This window comes from Chaetura pelagica, unplaced genomic scaffold, assembly GCF_000747805.2.
Source record: "Chaetura pelagica isolate M959 unplaced genomic scaffold, ChaPel_1.0 scaffold18, whole genome shotgun sequence".
NCBI classification, from domain to species: Eukaryota; Metazoa; Chordata; class Aves; order Apodiformes; family Apodidae; genus Chaetura; species Chaetura pelagica.
This window is the reverse complement of record NW_009954310.1, coordinates 2,846,810-2,868,349: the sequence shown is the minus strand read 5'-3', so window position 1 is coordinate 2,868,349 and position 21,540 is coordinate 2,846,810. Positions and strand designations below refer to the sequence as shown.

General features: G+C 36.3%; 1 protein-coding gene across 1 annotated transcript in view; it reads left to right on the top strand.

Annotated features, from left to right (window-relative positions):
* ZCCHC11 (zinc finger, CCHC domain containing 11) overlaps positions 1–21,540 on the top strand; it is a 36,413-nt gene that overhangs the window by 1,410 nt on the left and 13,463 nt on the right. The window contains exons 2-19 of the mRNA XM_010004025.1: positions 689–852; positions 4,353–4,469; positions 6,660–6,837; positions 8,058–8,146; positions 9,186–9,237; positions 9,388–9,457; positions 10,415–10,541; positions 11,300–11,419; positions 11,823–12,041; positions 12,190–12,364; positions 14,260–15,002; positions 15,509–15,659; positions 16,214–16,300; positions 17,737–17,840; positions 18,193–18,250; positions 18,345–18,448; positions 19,087–19,176; positions 20,528–20,641. Of these exons, the coding sequence (XP_010002327.1) occupies positions 689–852; positions 4,353–4,469; positions 6,660–6,837; positions 8,058–8,146; positions 9,186–9,237; positions 9,388–9,457; positions 10,415–10,541; positions 11,300–11,419; positions 11,823–12,041; positions 12,190–12,364; positions 14,260–15,002; positions 15,509–15,659; positions 16,214–16,300; positions 17,737–17,840; positions 18,193–18,250; positions 18,345–18,448; positions 19,087–19,176; positions 20,528–20,641 (2,762 nt within the window). The remainder of the gene's footprint in view (positions 1–688; positions 853–4,352; positions 4,470–6,659; positions 6,838–8,057; positions 8,147–9,185; positions 9,238–9,387; positions 9,458–10,414; positions 10,542–11,299; positions 11,420–11,822; positions 12,042–12,189; positions 12,365–14,259; positions 15,003–15,508; positions 15,660–16,213; positions 16,301–17,736; positions 17,841–18,192; positions 18,251–18,344; positions 18,449–19,086; positions 19,177–20,527; positions 20,642–21,540) is intronic.

The window sequence follows — 21,540 nt, the reverse complement described above, 5'->3', positions numbered from 1 at the left end:
CAGTAAAGTGCATTTATTTTTTTAGCTATCTTAGTAAGATTTAACAGGAAAAAGAAGTTGAAATGGCAGCATCCTGTGATCAGTCAGGTCTTTGTCGACCACCATCATGTACTGCAAGGACCATCTGTTACAGGGAAACCAGGACTTGAAAACTTGCTCAGTTTTGATTCCTAGCTAATCTGGGAGCACAGATCTCATTTGAAAGAAAAAAAAAAATATTCAAAACACAAATAACCCTCACTTATGCTGACGTAGAAGCTACTGGAATAATTTGAGTGGATGTTTGTACACATTAGTGTACTATGAACAATCCATAGGCATGTGGAGGAACTGGCCTCTGTGTGTGTGAGTAGCAGCGTTCCAGAGCTCTGTGGTTGGCTAGACGTGGGTGGCAAAGTGTCATCTGTCTTCAGATGCAGCTCCTGTGCATTCTACATTGTTGTCTTCTACATCGAGGGTTTGAAATGCCTGATGGCTGGCTCTGTAGGATCATTTGGGTGAATGTCTCTTGAAAATACTGGTTAATATCTTGGAAAGATTCTGACATTTCAGGTGATTTTGGACAAAAAGACTGGAAGGTCATGCTAATTTGTGTCTGGCTCCTCAGTAAGATGCTCTGAACTGCTCTGTACTTTCACTTTTCCTCTCCTTGAGTTACTCTGACCAAAATAATCGATTCTTTCTCTAGGTAAAATAAAGAATTCTGAATCAACTAAAGAACACACTTTGGAAGCTGATTATTTAGAAAGCACCGCTACTATTGATGAATCTAATCTGACAGTTGAACAGCAGCTAGGATTGAAACAAGCTGAAGAACGTCTGGAAAGAGATTATATCTCCCGACTTGAAAAAGTAGGTTGACTTATTTATCAGATAAGAAAGAAAATGGGTGTCTTCTTTCATTATCATCACCATTTTTCTGGTTGGGTGGTATTTCTGCTAGAGCCTGTTGTCTCTGTTTCTTTCTTTATAATTAATCACTGTAGTGATCTAAGATATTACTTCTAGTAGTTGACTAGTCAGTCATTGTGATGTGGATTCAAAAATTAGTGGGTTTTGTGGCACATGTTACCTTTGTAGAACAGGATTTTTTAATTCTATAGACCCAAAGATTTACAGTTCCATTACTTAAGGTTTTCTAGAACATCTGGTTATCTGGAAATTCAGAATGCAGGATAGAAGGGAACCTTGCACTCTCTTAAATATTTTAGCCTTCCACCAGTCGGAGTCACCCTATATTGAAGATGACTCCTTAAAAGTATTTGTCTACACTGTCCTTAATTATCTTAATTATCTCCAGTGAAACGCATTTCAAACTCGGTGTAGGTGACCCAGAAGTTTTTCTTAACATCTAATGTGGCCCTTCCAACATTTTAATCCCTTATATGTTGTCCTAAGAAAATAAGCATAAGTTTATTCCTTTTTACATCAACTTTCTGTACATTTGAAGATCATTTCTATTCCTTCAGTCTTACCTTCTTTAGACTTGCTCTTTGATCTTTGGTCTGAGGGGGGTTTTTTTGGTCCCTGGTTCCTTCTTGTTGCTTCTCTGTAGGCATCTGCCATGTAACTGTTGGAGAGGCAATTTCAGCTGAGGTCTTACGTGTAAAGAGGAAAACAGACTTCATTTGCCTGAAATATAGTGTTTGTGTTTAAGATACTTGCTTTTTTAGCAAGCAACAAGACATTGCCATGTACTTTGACCAGCAACGATCCCTCTATCCTTTTCTGAAGAAATTCCCAATCAGGTGTTCCCAGCCCTATATTTTTTGCAGTTGATAACACCTAGGGAGGAGTAATACTTTGTTTTGATATTATTTAATTGCAGCTTAGTTATTCTATTTCTCTAATTTGTTGTGATCACTAAACTTTAGTCATCTTGCATCTTCTGTAACCTCTCCAAACTTGGTCTCTTTCACATTTGTAGTCAGCTCTCCCTCTATTGCATTTCCTAAGACTTAAAAAAAAACAACAAAAAAAAGAATGTTTCTGACCCCAGAAGGACCCATGTTGAAAAATAATTGGCACATACTTTTAGACTGGTGGTGAACCTGAGTAGATAGGTAGGCTCTTGAGTTTTCTGTGCAGTTTTGCTCCCACCTTACAGTTCTTTATTTGGTTATGGTTTCCTTTTGAGACTGATAGTATGACAAGTGACAAAAATTCTGTAAAATTTAAGATATAACATCTGCTGCTGCTTCTTCAAGCCCTATGATTTTATCTTTAAAAAAGCAACTCTAAAATTGGTTTAGTGCAGTTAATTTATAGCAGATCAGTTTGTTACCTATGACCTGTTTTTTGTGCTTATTAATAATTTATGACAATATTTTTCTAAGTGCTAATTCTGACTGCTCTGTAATTCCTTGGGTCACCCTCTTTAGCCTTTTAAAGCTATTCTTAACTTTATCTTTTCTAATGATCTGAAACATTTCCATTTTCTGTGAGTTCTTAAAATACAGAGGACTGTGAGATGCTCCCTGAAGATCCAAGCACAAATTTCATGAGGCCTGGCTTGTTTGGTTGCATCTGTCTTACTCAAGTAGTAGTCTGTAACTTTTTTTGGTTTTGCTGTTTAGAGTTCTTGCCCTTTTCATTGATGTTAAGCATAACTAGATGATTAAAAAAGGCTTTACAGTAAAGGTAAAAGAAAAGACATTGCATGATTCAACCTTTCTGTCAACATCTGTTGACATAATACTGCAGATCAGTATTATAAAGAAATACCCCACTTAAAAAATAGCGTTATTGCTGATATTCATTCAGTTTTAGGAGAGTTGTAAAGTATTTTTTATCTACTTCAATCATCAGGTGTCAAATATTTGAAACCTCTGAGCTTGCCAAGTGTAACCATCTACAAGTTGTTTCCCAAATGGATATTTAATTTCATCTTACTAGATATCTCTCTCATAGGAAATAAGGATGAAGATAATTAACAATAAAAGTATAATGACTGTGTTATTTTAAAGTTATATTTACCCTGCAGTTGGGTGGTATCAGACCTTTTTTTTTTTCCCAAAAGCAAAAGATCAGACATAGTCAGTGGAAAAACTTGCTCAAATTTAGCTGTGGTTTAGGTTTCCGTATAGTCAGTCAAATTTGTTTAACTGCTCCATAGTCCATCTTAGTGTCTTAAAATGGTGTTCTCTGTTAATTCATTGTTATATCACTGTTTAAACATCTGCTGTTTTCAGTATACTTTTAGATTTTAGTAAATATAGATGTATTAGAATTGGGATGAAAATGTTAAGTAGGGTTTTTTTCTCTCCCAGTTATAACTGATAGCAGTTATTGGAAAAATGCTGATATGTCTGGAGAAAAATAAAAGGCTTTTTGTTGGGGCCCTTTCGTCTTTGCAGTGAGCATGCCAAAAGGTTTCCAATATCTATAGCTATGGTTTATTTGAGCAAGAAAATAAGACTGCAGGAAGAGACAGATTGAAGTGCAGTGTTTGTGAACAGCCCCGCATCTTTGCAGTGGTAGTTCTTTCTGCCTTTTTGTCTAGTAGGTCTTGGTGGTTTCCTGGTTGAATAAACCCTACAGTATGCCCTCTTGAACCCTAGGAAAATAGTGATTTCTACCTCTACCCCCATCATCTTCTGAGGCTTGGCAGCTGCTTGCAAACTCCCAGGGGTCTCCCAGGTGGCAGCTCTCCCATCTGTGTACTACGTCTCTCCCGGCCTGTCTGTACAAAAAGAAACTTGTTCTGTGTGTTTTTCCAATTCTGAACATCCCACATTGCTCATCAAAATGGAATAATCTTACCCCTTGCCAGAGAATCCCATCTTATCCAGAGGACAGTCCTTAGCAAGTTAGAAACTGGCTGGCTTCTTCCTTGTTGGCCAGCTGCACCCTTTTTCATAGAACAAAAAAAATGCAGTACTTGCTCAGTATGCTGTGAATATACAATCCCAACAACACCACCATCTGTCATAACATCTATAGTAGATAATATGATGAATACTTCCCATATTCTCATCAGAGAAAGGAGGATAGATCTGAGATTTAATAAATCCCCATAGTTATTAAAAGCTTGAGCTGACAAGGGAATGACTTACTGGTGGCTTACTGGCCTTTAGGTCAGCCTTCAGAGGCATAAACTCTTCAGTCTTAATCTTGCCTCACTAATATGTGAGAAGTGTCATGCTCAAGTCATCTCGCTTGCTTTCCTTGTTTTCCTCACTTGTCATACAGGTAAAAATTAATTTCCACTTTTTTTTTGAAGATTACTTAATCTTTGCAAAGTACCTTAACATTACAAATGTTACATAATTGTTAAATACAGTTTGTTACTGAGTTTTTCAGAAACTACTGGCAGAAACATTTTCTTTTAATCTATGGCCATTTTTCCTCAGCGCTCCCCAGAATACACCAACTGTCAGTATCTATGCAAGCTCTGCTTAGTTCACATTGAAAATATCCAGGGAGCTCACAAGCATATTAAAGAAAAACGTCATAAGAAAAATATAATGGTAAGTTAACAAATATTTTCACTGGGTTTTTTTTTTTCTTTTTTTTCTTTTACATTTTTTTTTATGGTATATTTTCTTTGTTCATTGTAATTTACATGAAAGTTTGGGTGCTAAGCAGAGGTCCACAAATTTGTTGCTTGTTTTCTGTTTGAGAGGAAGGGCTTGATGATCTGTCCAGGCAGAGGAAGGAACAATTTTGGTCATTGCTCCTGAACTAGTGTCTCTGAGTAGGGGGTAGTTCATCATACCTTTAGCACCAGAATGCAAGGTAACTTGAGTGAGAAAACTATTTAGTTTTTCAGTTTCTTCCAAAAAGATTCTTGTTTGTACCAAGACCTCCAGGGACAGGAGGTGGATTGGGCATGTTTTTTTTCTGCTTTTTCTCTTTGTCTGGCCTGTGACATCCTTTCTGTGATGGGTAAGTAAAGGGAATGGTATGTCTAGACAAAAAAAAGTTTAAAGTAGAGAGGGATTCAGTTTATGAAGTCACTTACTGTCTCCCTGCATTTCTGTGTACTTTCAATATGAAAAACATTTCTAAGGCTTTCAAAGAGAAAAATAGTTTCCTTATCAGATACCACGGTGTTACTGTTTGCTTTGCTTTGAAGAATTGTTACATGCATAAAATCCAGCAAAATGGAGGTGTTTCAGGTCAGGTTGGATGAGGCTTTGTGCAGCCTGGTCTAGTGTGAGGTGTCCCTGCTTGTAGTCACCTGATGATCTTTAAGTTCCCTTCCAACCTTAACCATTCTATGAAAGTGTGCACGGATTTTTCTTGCCAACCCATTTTTGTAAATGTGGATGAAAAGTTATAAATTCCCAAGTATGTAGGGTTTTATGATTCAGCTGGTTAAAATTACTCTTCCTACAACCATTTCCCAAAATTCAGTCCATTACTCTTGTTGCCATGTATTTCTTACCCTGCTTCTGTTTGTAATTAATGCTCTAATTCTATCATATATGCAAGCCATCACCTGGAAAACTCCAAATGCCAGAAATCTGTTCCATCTCAGAAAATGAAATTGTTTTAGTATATTTAGTTATTATTTGTAAATTATTCTGGTTCTCTTGCTCTCTTGCTAAATTGCATAATGAAGGAAAAAAAAAGATAAAACAGCAACGAACCAGTCCTCTGTTTGATTTGGAAACACATGCATAGCATGCTTTTTATCTGAGCATAGAGATAAGAATTGAGGAATGAGGTTTCTTTACAACTGAATGGAAGTGCTAGAGGATTGGGAGCAGTTTTGGTTTTTAACACTTGTCTCCAAATAGCTTTATGTTGTGTGCCATGTTACAGTGATATTTACAGCTCCATGAGATGACTTCAGATAAGCTTAGCAGCAGCTGTAGCTTTCCCACTAAACCAGTGACATTAAAAAAATCTACAGCCCTTTAAATATGCACATATTTCTGATGATAAATTTGTTAAAATGAGAATGGAAGAGTTGAGAGATGCAACCTAGAACTAACCAAACATTTTCATACTGACTGTTTTCTTAGTGCATGATTGTTTTTTTGGTTAGTATTTATTTATGTTGTCAGTCACAGATTTCCTTGAGTTGATGGATTTGAGGAACAAGTGATTGTTGTACTTACTCCCAGATGACTTTGTACATCTGACGTATTTCTTGCTGATGGATTAAATTGATAATAATTTGATACGCTAAAAATAGAATTTTATGGCATCAGCTGTTTAGGCAGCAGTGGGACTTAACAAAGCTTCTTGGAGCTAGGAATGCTTTTTCTGCCTCTAATATGTTCCCTTCAGGTACAATCCACTCTGAAGAAATCTGCGTGACTCTAGAAAAACTTTCTCAGCTCAGTTACTTTTATTATGTAGGAACAATTGCAGCTTTTCATTTCCTTGGATGAATTCTGTTTCAGAGCAGTCAGAAAATGTGATTCAGGAATGTAACACAGGAGATTCTCTTCCTAGTTGCCAGCTGTGAAGCAACATGTTCTCTATTAAACACTGAACATCTCCTGCCATTTCTGTGAGCCACACATGAGTACATTTGCCAGTTAGGCTGGGCAGAGTTCCTGTCTTTTTAAGTGTTTGGTCAGGACACCACATAAACAGAAGAACACAGACAGCAAACAGTATGTTCTATTATCATGCAGTAGTAAGAGAGAACCCTTTTCTCTTAAAATACCTGTTTTTACTTTTGTCATTCAACAATTACTCAGGAAAAACAAGAAGAAAATGAGCTGCGTGCTCTCCCACCTCCCTCTCCTGCCCAGCTGGCTGCTCTGAGTTTTACTCTCCTTGAGGCAGCAAATGAACAAGGTATATCAGATGATGACTTCAGAGTTCGTCAAGAAATTGTAAACGAGATGGAGAAAATTATTCAACAGCCCTTGCCAGGTATTCATTGTATACTCCATTTTCTTGAGGTGAAATTTCTTCTTTGTCTTTATTAATTTGGGGTTAAATTATCTTTATAACATACAATATTAATATATGCAGACTGGCAATTGATTTTAAAAGAGCTAACAAACCTAAAGAAAGATGAAAATATGGTTGTGCTTATTTTTGCTTCTTTTTGATATATATTTATTGAAGCTATTGGTTCTTTTTAAAGTTATAATTCCAATGAAGATTGGAAATTTCCAGGGCATTAAATCCTTCCAGTACCTGTTCAAAGCCTCAGCCACTGAGGATCTCCCTCAGGCTCTAGTTCTATAAACCTTTCCACCTCTAACTTACCTAATATTACTGAATATCTCTGGCTTTTACAGTAGAATTTTTTTTCAAGTGTAATTAATTGAACTAATATAAGTATAGCGGGAAGGGGAAATCAGAAGGAGTTTGAAGTGTTTATTTTTTCCTACCAATTCTTCAGTTGCTTTTAGGAAAAAAAAAAAATAGACCTGAGCTATGAGTGATTTTGGTAAGCATATGAGGCATTTTCAGTTCTTAATTGTGATCTGATATATCTACAGGTACTAATCAGTAACTGGTCATTAAAAAAAAGTAATTAAAATCATAAAGGGTGATTGTTTACTTTTTTGTGTATATTTATGGTTAATGGATCCTAAAATGAGAAGAGGCATAGTTTGAGATCAACTATAGCTTTCCAAAGTCTCTGGAATTGTCTTAAATAGATCAAAATATTAAATGTGCTTAACCACATCTAAATGTTGTACCTCCTCTGCCTTTTTGTTTTGATGGAATGTTTTAGGTTGATTAAAAGGAATTGGCAACAAATAATTGCTACAATGAAATCAAGCTGTGGTTAAGAAAAGCTGTTAAATAAAATTCTACACTAAGGTAGTGACAGTTATTGCCATTTTATATTTAATTTTATATTAAGAACAAATAAAACTAAGGCTGCATTGCAAGAATACATTAAAACAGCTTGAAAAAATCTGGACATTTGGTGATTGCTGTTTGAATTATCCATTTTCTTGTTGATGCCATATTATGGAAATGACTAGCCTTGACAAGAGTGAGAAGGTGGTTCAATATTCCTTCATCTGGGAATACCACTTGGGAGGTAGGGTATCTCAAGGAAGGTATGCATTATCCATTAAAGAATAATTTATTTACCAGCTGTTAAATAATTATGTTTCTTTCTCTTCCAGACTGTTCACTGAGGATGTATGGCTCCTGTTTAACTAGATTTGCTTTTAAGACCAGCGATGTTAACATTGATATCAAATTCCCCCCTAAGGTGTGTAGATACTATCTTGTATTAACTAGTACAACTGGCTTGTATTAACAATCTTGTGCTAGTCTCTTTTTTTTTTTTTCTTTTTAATTTTTTGAGTAAGCTTTGAAGCAATATGAAAGGAGTTGGCTCTGGTTAATTGTGCTTATGGTTCAGACAACAAGATCTTGTAGGTCTTTATCCTCTCTTCTATCCCCTTTTAAAAGTGGGGGTAAAAGTTACAGTTTTCCTTTTATGTTTTAGTCACTTGCAAGTTGATTTCATATCTCAGTTTACAGTTTACTGTGGTACAGAATTCCTGAAAAGCAGTATAACTTCCCTGTAAACATTGAAGTTGTTGGTTCGTGTTTATGTGGCATTAGCAGCACATTCTTGTAAGAGGTACAACTGCTGAACTTGCTCTTTTTTTGACTCAATATATTACAGTGAAATTCAAGATACCTGTTTTGGGTACATAGCTGCACGTAGCATTTTGAAATGATACTGTTGCTACAAAGCAAAACTGAGCCCTTTTGCAAACATTTGCATGTAAATTGTAGTATGTCAGTTTTTCACTGAGGCTCAAAGGTGGTGCTGATTTTTAGCTTTTCTTTGAACTGTTCACTTGTTGTCTTTGAAACATCACTTAATTTGATTTCTGGGCAGAAAACACGTTTTAAAATTAAAACCCTAAAAGCCCTAGGGGTAGTACTGACATTAAATTCTGTACTGCTATGTATTTCTTGTGGCATATGTTGACATTGAAATTTTTGAATATAGTAGAAGTATTTTGTTTTAACTTTATGGACTGTGTTCATACAGAACTAGAACAGAAGTATTAACTGCGATAGCTTTAGACTACAAGAAAGATGGCTGATGTGTTTACCAGTACCTGTTTTTATGGTGTGGAAAGCTGGAGTTAACTTTTTCAATAATACTGACACATTTCACTTTTAGTGAAAGAACACAGTGTTACTAGTGGAACTTAAGTAGTTCTAAACAAAGTACAAAATAAAATAGGTTAGTCTGAATAACGTAGCCTGCTCTAATTTTGTCATTTTAGATGAGTCAACCAGATGTTCTGATACAGGTGCTTGAAATCCTGAAGAACAGTGGTGAGTTTTAGTTTTATCTTTTATTTAGTTAACATTCCAACTGCTGTTGAGTTGTTTTTATCATGGTATATATTAATAGTTTTAAAGACACAGTTGGGAACTGTAAAAGGCTTGCATTCATAATGTGTTTGTTTTTTTCTCCTTGCTTAGCTGTCTACTCAGATGTGGAGTCAGATTTCCATGCCAAAGTTCCTGTTGTCTTTTGCAAAGATGTTAAAAGGTATATGTAATTGAAAAGGATTTTTAATGAGATACCAATTTCTACTATACTTGTTGATACCAGCTGCTTGCCTGCACTCCTGACAAGAAGTACTACTGTAGCATTTAGTTAACATTTCATGTTGAAGGAGAATTGCTCATACATGAAAATACAATGTAGAAAGAAAGCTGAGCTTTGTTTTTGTGCCTCATATTGTTAATTAATGGTAGGAGTCTGAAAATACAAGTTCTACTTTTAGTTAAATAGGGGAAAAGTGGAATGGTTTTCAGTTGATACTTAAAATTTCTGCTAGCAATTTAATCCAGGACTTTAAAAATATTTTGTGAGATGCACATTACCAGTAAGGACACATCATCTGGCACTTCCAGTAAATTCCTAAGCAGTTGTAACCTCTAAAACATGGTTGCTGTATGATGTCCACATTGTTTTGACTGGCTAGAGGTATGTGATTGAAGCTCTAATAAAGGCAGCAAAGGCAGGCATCTATTTTCCTGTGTTATATAGATTATGCAAATGCCTTCTAGGTACTAAGACAATAGAAATTATTATTCTGAGAAGCAAACAAAAAGGTTTTACAGCAGCTGTTTTGTGAACTTACCAACTCTTAAAATGCTGCAGGCCTGGTGGTTTTATTTATTTACTTGGAATGTAGAAGAGGTGCATAGAGTTGTGTTAAGATTGCACAATTAAGTAATGGCAGACTTAGAGCAAATTTTTAATGCTGTTTTATTTTTTTAGTTATTATAAACTTCTGCAAGTTCTAGAGCCAACTGATGAGTTAATAGTAAAGAAAATGTGATTCCATTCTGTAGCTTTTGTTTGAAAAGTTCTAGTTCTTGCCTAGGGAGACAATGATGAATGTTTTTATCAGTGAATGTGATGCCCCATCTCTCTCCTGCCCCAGGTACCATCTGTGTGCACAAGGTGATAACTCTTTTTATCTGTTTTATGTTACAGTGGTTTGATATGTAAAGTAAGTGCTAGAAATGATATGGCTTGCCTTACAACTGACCTGCTGGCTGCACTGGGTAAACTGGAGCCTGTCCTTATTCCCTTGGTTTTGGCTTTCCGCTACTGGGCTAGAGTAAGTTGGTAGATATAGAGGATAATTAAATATGTTTATTTGCTCTTTTTAATTAGACTACAATGTAATGTATACAATAATGCATGCAATGTAATATATAAATATACCACAAATATGTTTGTGGAAAAGCACTTCATGCCACAAGTTTACCTCTTACCTTAGCAAGCTAGAATAAAACTGATCCTTGGAAACCACCTCAAAGGAGCAATTAGGTCTTTCAAACATTCTGCTGTTGAGGTCACGTTAAAACTCACATTGAGTTAACTTGCTCAAAAAAATCTGTCATCATACCCTGCTGTATGTCTTACAGGCATCAACAGTGATCACAGGAACCGATTTATAATGTTCACAGACGGTGTTTAACTGTCTTGTCATTCAGTCCTGAAATTGCTGTTAGGCCCTGCTTGACTTACAATGCCTTGGCTTTATTGAAAAATCTGCACATGAGATATTGCACAGTAACAAAAACCTGATGGCTGAAATTCTAGATAGGAACAGACATGTGTCCCACAATCACACAATGTGATGAAACTGAAGATAATAACAAAGTAGTATCACTTAAGGCACTGTACAAATCACTATAATTTGCATTTTGTCTGTACATGGTATGGCATTGTGACTGCTATTTCTGAGGTAAAGGATTTTCTGTTTCACTTTAGTATATTTCTCACACTTCCTTAATATTTAGCCTATTACAGTAGATTTTAAATTAAAATGCTGGTATTACATCAGAAGAGTAATGATTTATTCTCTTACAGCTCTGCCACATTGACTGTCAGGCTGAAGGTGGGATTCCATCGTATTCCTTTGCCTTAATGGTGATATTTTTTCTTCAACAAAGGAAACCACGTATTTTACCATCCTATTTGGGCAACTGGGTAAATGCTTTGCTAATAAGTAACCTTATTGTTAGAATGTTGACAGTATTTCTGTGTTTTGCAAGGTTATAAAATACACAGATTTTTCTTTTTTTGCCTAAGAAATTTGTAAATAAAATGCATTGGTACCTAATCCTCACGCAGTTTGATGCCTGATGATCCTGATGACTTTTTTAAACAAGTCACCTGTGAAAATATTTTTTAAATAGCCTGTGCAATTGTCATGCTGTATTTTGGAGAGAAGGCAAATATTTTCTTTAATTTTCTGAATTCATTTATCTGCTATCAGTTATTCTTGAGGGGGATAAATACCACAATTGTCAGTGACAACCTTTACCTTTGGTGAAAACCTTTGGTTGTATTATATGCAGTCTTGTTTCAGAGTTACTTTACTTTTTGTTAGATTGAAGGCTTTGATTCCAAGAGGCCAGATGACCACCAGCTGAAAGGTATAGAAGAGGAGTTTGTGCGGTGGGAGTACAAACCACCAGCAAATGGTGCAGCAAAAAACTCCGTTGGAACAGAAAGTAAAGCTAAAGTTGAACAACCAAAAGGTGGTGGTAAAAAGGTAACAAGCTCAGAAGTGGACAACCAAAGTAATGCAAAGGAGAAACATGGCAATGTAAGTCATATCTTTATTTCATTGAAAACTGTAATTACCTTTTATTCCTGTTTTTGTATCTGTAAACATTAATATTGGATGGAACTAGGAAAAGAATGGGAATATTCTTTTCTGATTGCAGTTGAGCATTCTTGTCCATGTGTTTCAGTCTCTCTTAGCATTCAAAACCCCTCACCAAGTTTCACTGGGGCAACTGTGGTTAGAACTCTTGAAGTTTTACACACTGGAATTTGCTTTGGAGGAGTATGTCATCAGCATACGGGTACAGGAGCTCTTAACCAGAGAGAATAAAAACTGGCCTAAAAGGCGAATAGCCATCGAAGGTAGGATAATACCCCTTTCCACTTCTGTAGTCATCCTGCATTATTATCTTTATTTACCTAATACTTAGAGGTCTGTCACAAGAAGTCTGAACAATAAACTACATCAATAATGGGAGGAAAAATTTAACTGGTATATTTTTGAGAGCTGTTTAATCTGTTTAAAGACAACATCTGTTTAGTACTACTTTACGATTCTGGTCCCTGAGGTACAAAGTGTAAATTTGTCTCACTGTTTCCTACCAATCATCCATACCACTCTCTGTTTCATTCTTTCTATAAGCTATTATTTATTCCTTTTGAATAATTCTGATATTATGGATTTTCAGCACCTTGCTGCATTTCCAAAAAACACAATGTATTTTGACTGTTACCAGCTATCAGTTTGTTTCCTCTGACTCTGATGCCAACTGGGCAGAGAGATTAGCTCTGATCAGAGGGAACTGGAGCCAAACTCATCAGATTAACCCCCACACAGAGAGCACCTTCCATTGGAAATCCTACCAACAGGGAAAGGGACGTACTGTGAAACTGAGTGGCATGTCACAGGCTGTGCTTCACGGCCTGAATCTCCTGCTAAGGGAAGTGCTTTTTTCAGGGAGTGAGACTGTGTGAATTTAATGATACCCTGAGTTATATATGTTGGGGAGAGAAAGATGGAGAGGAATTTTGTCTGTTAGTTCTTTATAACTGGAAGATATTTTTATTTCTGTTCCTCAACTCAGAAAGAGACGTAAACAGTGCTTAAGAGGGAAATTCACATAGCAATGCAGGGCATTCTGAATTGGACTTAAAAACTGAGAAACCGGGTATTGGTGGAAGGTTAGAAAGCCATTTAAGGTGTTGTTTTTATTAAAGCATAAATAATGAATTTTGGACACTTTCTAGAGATGTTTTCTGTAACAGGTGAGGTGATGGAGAGGAGAAGGAGAAATCATAGAGAAAGTTACTGAAGGTATATTGAAGGAGAAGTTAGTGAGGTACAAAAAGAGCAAGAAGGAAGAGTAAACAGTAGACAAGCAGTGAATTTTTGAGGCACATGTTGAGTAGTGAGTCTTGAGACCACTCCCGTGGCTTTAATTTCCCCTTCCAGTTCTTTTCTTCAATAACTTTTGGCTAGAGAGTTTTAAAACTAGAATAGTGTTTATTCAGCATGCAGAAAAATAAAATCTGTAAGGTGAAAGGGCAAAATATTGAGGAAGAAACAGGAAATAATTTCAAAAAACAGATTGCATTCTGGTTCTGATACCTGCTATTGTTGGTCTTTTTGTGTTGTTTTTGTTCATTTTATTTTTTTTAATGTTAAATTTGTAACTGAAATTATGAAGTAACAGAGTCTCAGTTTGATACTATCTTCCCAGGCAAACTTATAGCAACTATGCAAGTTCTCTTTGTACTTGGAAAACATATTTGATCTAGAAATCACTAGGAAGGACTAAGAATGAAACATGGTGAGATTGGTTCATATAATCCTTTCAACCTTAATTTTACTCTTGGAGAAACTGATTTCTTAGGGGAAATGTAAATCCTTCTTCAGTGAAGGAAGAAAGTTCAGGCAGGCCTACATTTGGTTTGCCTTTGTATGTTTATTTTAATTTTTAGTTTAAAAATTGACCATAATGTAAGGGTACAATATACTTATGTTTTTCTTTTTAAATAACACTATTTAGAACAGTTTATGATAGCCAACCATTCATGGCCACATGTGTGTTGTATTTTGTATGGAAGAAGTCCAAAAACCCTTGTGGGCCCTATGTTCTCAAAGTACATCCAAATACAATTCTGGATCTTATAAGGATCTTTTTTTTAACTGCTGTATCATAGCATAAGTATTTAACCTTCCTTAGTGAAATGTAGAAACTAAAGATTACTAAAGAAATTGTTCTTTTTCTTCCTAGATCCTTTTGCACTAAAGAGGAATGTTGCACGAAGTCTAAATAGCCAGATGGTATTTGAGTACATCCTGGAGCGATTTAGGACAGCGTATAAATATTTTGCATGTCCACAAAGTAAAGATGGGATTAAATCCAAGCCAGATACCAAGAAAAAAGAAAAAGGGAAAATGAATAATAAGAAGTCCTCGAGATCTGAAGAGCCTGTAGCCAACTGTTGCCTTCCACAAGGGGAAAAAGTTGTAGATAAACAAAATATAGGAAGTGGATGTAACATACCAGAGAATGAACTTGAATGTAATGAAGTGGTAGAAGCTGTAGCCAAAAGAGGTACTTCAAAGAACATGGACTCTTTGCTACTTTCAACATTGGACTCTAGTTGCGATGAAGACAAAGAAGAAGCTTTATCCCTTATTTCTAATGAATGCTGTGAATTAAAGCAAAAATCACTTAATGAGAGGGATGATTTAGAGATTTCAGTTTGTATAACTGAAGGTGAGCTAAGCCCCCACTGCAACTGCAGTGAACATCAGCCCTGCGAAACAAATTCTAGTAATGAATTTTCTGATGCTGAAAGTAGACAGAGTTTGGTAACAGAGTCTTCTCAGAAGAGTAAGTGCACTGGCACACCAGCTACCTCGCCCAACTGCAAAGCAATGGTGGAAGCTCATGATCTCAAAGACGAAGGCAAACTCTCTACAGAAGAAATGCATTATGTGTTTGATAAATTTATTTTGACTTCAGGAAAGGTATGCTGTGCATGTGCTGGTCATGTATCAATGGGCTATTGCTTTTGAATCACTAAAACTAAGGGTGGATAGATGACAGGATTCTCCCAGGGTTTGTTTCAGTCTCTGTTATGCATGGTAGCTCTACCCTTCGTAGAGTACCTGTTGTTCAGGACTGGAAAACACCAAACGTATGCCATTTGGATGAGATGGTCTGTTGCCCCCATCTTAGGCAGAGATTTCTGATTTCCACAAAAACAAAAAAAATCCTAGGTTTTGTTTTCTGGTTGGTTTGTGGGTTTCCCCCCCCCTTCCTCTTCTGCTTTCTTGTAGCATTTCCAGGTGCTTTTATGCACTGTGAGAACTAAATGCAGCCCGTGGAGAGATGATGTTCTGCTGTTTGTAGAAACTCTCCTCCTGTTCAGCTGTGAAGTGTTCTTGGTTGCATGATTCAGATGGAATTGTTATGTCTGTTGAAGTATCTTAAAGTAAAATTGCATTTGTGCACTTATTTCTTTGTCCCAAAGCCACCAACTATAGTATGCAGCATCTGCAAACGGGATGGACATTCCAAAAATGACTGCCCAGAGGATTTCAAGAAAATTGATCTAAAACCACTACCGCCAATGACAGACAGATTTCGGGAAATACTTGATATAGTGTGTAAAAGGTGTTTTGGTAAGTTTGAAAAATGTTTGTACTCCACTGTAAACTGTGACCTGCAGTCTGGAAAAAGTCATAACTTCAGGACTAAATTAGTTATTCCAGTATTCAGTGGAAAGAAGTTCTTCCAGGTACCCTGGGCTACAAATTCACCACTGTTTTTATTTTAATATAACCCATGCTTGTGATATCAAATGCTTATAACAGATTTGAGAAACTAATCCTATACAGGATTTTTCACTGGGTTTGTAGGAAGTTAACTAGTACTCCCAGAAAATAGGTTCTGGGAAAAACTAGTTTTAGTGTTTGTTGAATTCTGTGGCTTCTTTTGGAAAAGCCTCTTTTGGGTGCTATGATGGGTTAACCTTGGCTGGACACCAGGTGTCCACCAAGCTGCTCTGTGTTTGAAAATGCTAGCAACTGTAATGATATTAAAACCCACATATTCAAGGAAAGTAAATACATTTAAAAAAAAAAAAAGGTATCCAGTATTTTTAATAAGCTGAGAGAGATTTTTTTGAGGTAGCTGTATGTCACATCTGACTCTGTTTTGACTTGTTTTTACTTAGATGAATTGTCCCCTCCTTTGTCTGAGCAACAAAACAGAGAACAAATTCTGGCAAGTTTGGAAAGATTTATTCGAAAAGAATATAATGGTATGTAACAGTAGGTAGTGATTCTTAGTAATGCTTTCTTCCTTCATGTTGTTTAGAGCATGAAGATGTAATTTGTCTCATTATTGCTCATTTTACTTGCTTAAAGCAGTGGCATTTCTTTTCCCTCTGTATGTAAAGCTATCTTGCAGACTTCTGAGCAGAATATCTCTCAGTGCTGTTCCATGGAAATGTCCCTTGAGTAGAGAAATAGCTGCAAGAGTAATAATGCAGATAAAAGACTGCTGCAGTCAGGACAAAAAGAAAGTTTGAATAGACCCTGGCCAGTTTGGTTTAGTGTTACCTGGGTCATGGGCCAAGTACTTTTGTTGCCTGGTCACCAGTGTTCAAGTATCTTAGAAATCTTAATGAGTTTGTTATCCTCACATGGCTTTTATAAAATAGGCAAAAGTATCTTACTAGAATGGTGGAGATCAAGGCAAAGAGGTGCAAAGTGATTCTTTTTGTAGGTGGTGTAGACCAGTGCTAGAGGCAGGTACCAAACCCAGGGTTCCTGAATTCCAGGCCATTGCCTTACACAGCAGGCCATCCATTCTGCTGTAGCTGGCCAGTGATCAAGGAACTGGGAATTACACTTCCATCCACCAGCTGTGTCCTCCACTTACTAGCGGCTGAGGACTGAGACCTGTTGCAGAACCTTGAAAGACTTAGAGTTTCCAATTCTATTAAACGATAGGAAAAAGCTGTGAATAGGGGGTAGGTATATTTTCCTAGTATTGATTTCTGTTGAACAGATAAATATGTTATTTTCAGTTAGGAAGGAATTGCTTCCTCTCAGTTGCATAGTTTTGCTTTCCTTTACAAGAATGAAAACAATATTGTGTTTCAAACAGAAATGTAAACAAAACCAATTGAGAAAGAATGTTCCATAAAGTATATTAATCTTATCACTTGTATCTTCTTGAACAGTATGTTACGGTTACAGAAACTTACTGATGGACCAAATTTAACTAGTCATGGGAATAATAGGCAACCTGGATAAAGTATGAGTGGAATCAGAAATATTGCTTTACCTCCCTTTAGAGTAGCTCTGTCTTATCTGTGGATTAAAGCTGTAGTGGTGACTGGGTTTGCACATGATTTTGGTTTATTTAAAATAGGAAAGTGCAGTCGCATACCACAAAACATTCCAACCACATTTAGGGATGCCATTTTGTTGTTATAGTAACTCTGTAACATACCTCGCTCACACAAATTACATGGGCCTTATCCTGCTGTACTTTCTAGAAAGAATTTTTAAAGTATTGTGCATCCTTCTTTATCAGAGGTCAAGTCCTAGGAGTGCCATTGTGTGTTCTCTCTTAAAACTCCTCCATTATGGGCACCTACATATCTCAGTTAAGCAATATTCCATAGTAAGCACATTACTATTCAGCTGTAAAACAATTTATCTTTTTCTGGTCTACTCTTTTGATCAGACAAAGCCAGACTTTGCTTGTTTGGCTCTTCAAAGAATGGATTTGGGTTTCGGGACAGTGATCTAGATATCTGCATGACGTTAGAAGGCCATGAAAATGCAGAGGTAAGAGTTTTGAAATGGATCTAATTTACTATTTCAAATTCAAGAAATATTTAAATTTTTTTCAGTTTGGTTAAGTGCACAAAAAAGGTTGGATTTTGCTGGTGGCACATTGGCTTGTTGTGCTCTGCATAGATACAGCCTATATTAATGCCTTATAGACACTTTTAGTATACTGTAGATGTCTACATAGAGAGTACCAGTCACCAGTTCACAGAAATTCATCTGTTGGCTTTATTACTTTTTTTTATGTAGACTTTTCCCCTATGAAATCTATGAAAATATATTGTAAATGTGCTTGTTGGGGTAGGATCCGTGTTTTAACATCTGAAGTTGTGATATTTGTTTTTCCTAGAAATTAAACTGTAAAGAAATAATAGAAGGTTTGGCAAAAGTTCTTAAGAAGCATCCAGGTAGGTGTTTTAAAGTATTAATTGCTTTATATTTACATTTGCTATATGTGTAGTTAATGGAAATGTTTTATGTACTAAAGTGTTGCTTCCCCAGGTTTGAGAAACATCTTGCCTATAACAACAGCCAAAGTGCCTATAGTGAAGTTTGAACACAGACGGAGTGGATTAGAAGGAGATATCAGTTTATACAACACACTGGTAAGCATCTCTTTGTGTTGAGTTTTGTGTCCTAAGAAAGCTTTTTAATTCATTGTAACTCAATTATTTGAGGAAATAATTTTGAAACCAGAATTAAAATGCTTTTGTGTGTTTGGGTTGTTTTCTTTCTACGTTATTAAAGTTCAGTGGCCCACACACTCAGCCCAGCCTAAGTAGCTGTGTAACCTGATGGCAGAGCAGTGTCATGGGACACAAAGCATTTTTGTAAATGTTCCTGAAATGCTGTTGGTGCCACGTGCACTGTGGCCTCCCTGCCATCATGAGTAGTGCATCTCATTCCAGCACAACAAAATTGCATGTTTTCCTATGTAATGAGCTCACATTCACTTGTGAAGAGGATGCAGTTTGTGGAATTTGTTCCAGTGTGAGTCATCTTACTGACATACTTCTTTGCAGGTATTTTCCAAGCTTCTTATTATTACTGTGTTAATACTGTCCTGATTATACCTTTTACTTATGTTTTGCAGGAAGTGTTGCATTTATTTTACAGAATAGGATTCTGATTTTTTTTGCCCTCCAATTGTGTTATCTCCTGTGTTTGAACTGCAGACTATACTTACAGTTAACAATTAATTATGTTGAAACAGCAGTTTGATATTTTTTTCCCCTTTTCCCAGGCACAGCACAACACAAGAATGCTGGCTACATATGCAGCTATTGATCCTAGAGTGCAATATCTGGGCTATACAATGAAAGTTTTTGCAAAGGTAATACAAAAAGAAAGTGCTTATTTGTATAACACAGTGTTTTCTGGTACAGCCACTGAGTTTAGGTTTTGCTAATACCAACTGATTATCAAAACCATATATTATAATGTTTATTCAAGCTACACTATTAAATACACTCCCCAAACACATCCAAAGAAAGCTTAGTGAAACTGGAACAAATAAGAAATGAGTTACAGAGAGTGTATATCATGCTACCAGATGATAATGCAATAAAATGTATGAAGATGAAAATAACTTTGTTCCAGAATGGAATGGGCATGTTCATTATACTGTCACCAAGACTAGTAATGACTTACTTGTTTGGTGTGCGGTCACAGTAGTGCAGAATTTTGCCGTGTCTCTTCTGTGTCCAGATTAGAAATGTCTTGTGTTGATAATAATGAATCTTATTTTTTGGGGGGTAGTATTGCATACTATTGTATACATCCTAGAAATTGTTCTGTAAAGACCAGCTTTCTAAGTTCTGGGAGGTACACTCTTGAATGTTTATGAGTGGAGGTGACTTCATAGCAACACAAATACTCTGTGTTTAGGCAAGATGCTTCCTTCTCTGCATTGATAGCAAAACTGGGAGCAGCTGTCACTGCTGCTGCTAATGTGGAAGTAATTTGTGAATTGCTATTTTTTTCCAGACCTAGGAGCTTAAAAATGTGTTGTTATGACACAGGCTTGAAGCAAAGTGTATTTTAGAAGCAGCTGCTGTAGAAATCTTATACTGTACTAAGATTTTCAAGCATAGTAAGGTAATTCACTGATGTTTGTTTCATGCTGTGTTGTGCAGGCTGGGCTATGGTTTAATTAGGTATGTGTATGTATGCTCGCAAAATGCCAGGTATTGCCTAAGTTGTCAGTATGACATGGAAATACTTGCCTATTAATTAATTATTATTTTTTAAAAAGGAGGGAACCAAAAAAAAAAGAAACAGCTCTGTTAACATTAGTTGAGGTAAATTAAATTTTACGATATTGAAACCTAGGCTTCAGATGTTGGAGTTGTTCTGGGATTTCTGGTTTGAGGAATTTTGGTTTGTTTTTTTTCTTGTTTTGTTGCTTGTTTTTTTTTCAATTTAGCACCTTGTAAACTAAAAAAAATCCAAACATTTGTCTATGAGAAGCTTTCCTGTTTCTGTGTTAGTCAGAATATACTCTGGATTTGCCAGATGGCACTTGACTCCGAAGACGTTTATTTTTCAGGCTCCATAAAAATATTTAATTCTGAGATGAATGTGTTTTCTGTTGCTGGTGGGGTTTCTGTTTGCTCTCTGACATAGCTTTTAGTCTTGAATGATAAAATGTAAGTTCAGTGTTTTGTTTAAAATGTGTTTTTCAGCGCTGCGATATTGGAGACGCGTCCCGTGGCAGTCTGTCCTCCTATGCCTATATTCTTATGGTTTTATACTTCCTCCAGCAGAGAAATCCACCAGTTATTCCAGTTCTTCAGGAGGTAGGTTTTCAGAAAAAGAGGCTACAAAAGTTGATGCACTGTGTCTTCAAGCCAAGTGTGAGAAACCTGGGCTTTTAGGGTTGGGGATCTGAATGAATTATGTGGCCCTCCTGCATTAGCAGAATCCTAATGCTTGCTTGGTGGTAATGGGTAAAACCTATCAAAAAATTACAACAAAATCAGCAATCTGTTGGACCTAAGTCCTGCTGTTACATTTACTTTGGGATTTTGGTCTTGAGATGATATTTATATGCTTAACAGATAGGGAAAAAAAGTGGCTGGTGTCATGGAGAGAAGGCAATTGTAATGATGAGACTGTGCCAGATGCTCTTGAGATGCAAGTCCAGCTTTTCCATCAGTTGTTGTCAGAAGTATGATTCATTGCTCAACACCTTATCTGCAAGAAAAAAAGTTGATTTGCTGAGAGGGAAAAAAAGATACAACTTTGGTACAACTTTAAATATACTATTTTACATGTGCCAGGAAACTTTTTTAAGAGAGTAACATTCTGTACGACCATTGCATGGGTGTGGAGAATATAATTAGTCAGCTGTCTGCCTCTTCCTGAATACACTCTGAAACTCCCAAGTACTTCTGAAAATTATCCCTTTCTGACTTTCTTGTTGCATGCTTGCAAGAGGAAAATTGGCTTAAGCACTGCAGTTGAGACTCGGACTTTCTTGCTGATACTTAAATAGTTTTTGGAGGTTGTTATTTTATTGCTACCCTGAGAGTGCATTTAAATAATAGTGGAATTTCCCCTTGGCTTTGCTAAAGTCAGAATGCAATAAGAGTCATAAAGTCTCCTTAGAGATTTTGTGGGCAGGAGAGATGTTGGAATCTTGATGAGGTAATTCAGTCATGTTTTCTTAGTTGCAAAGAACAAGTGAAAATAACGT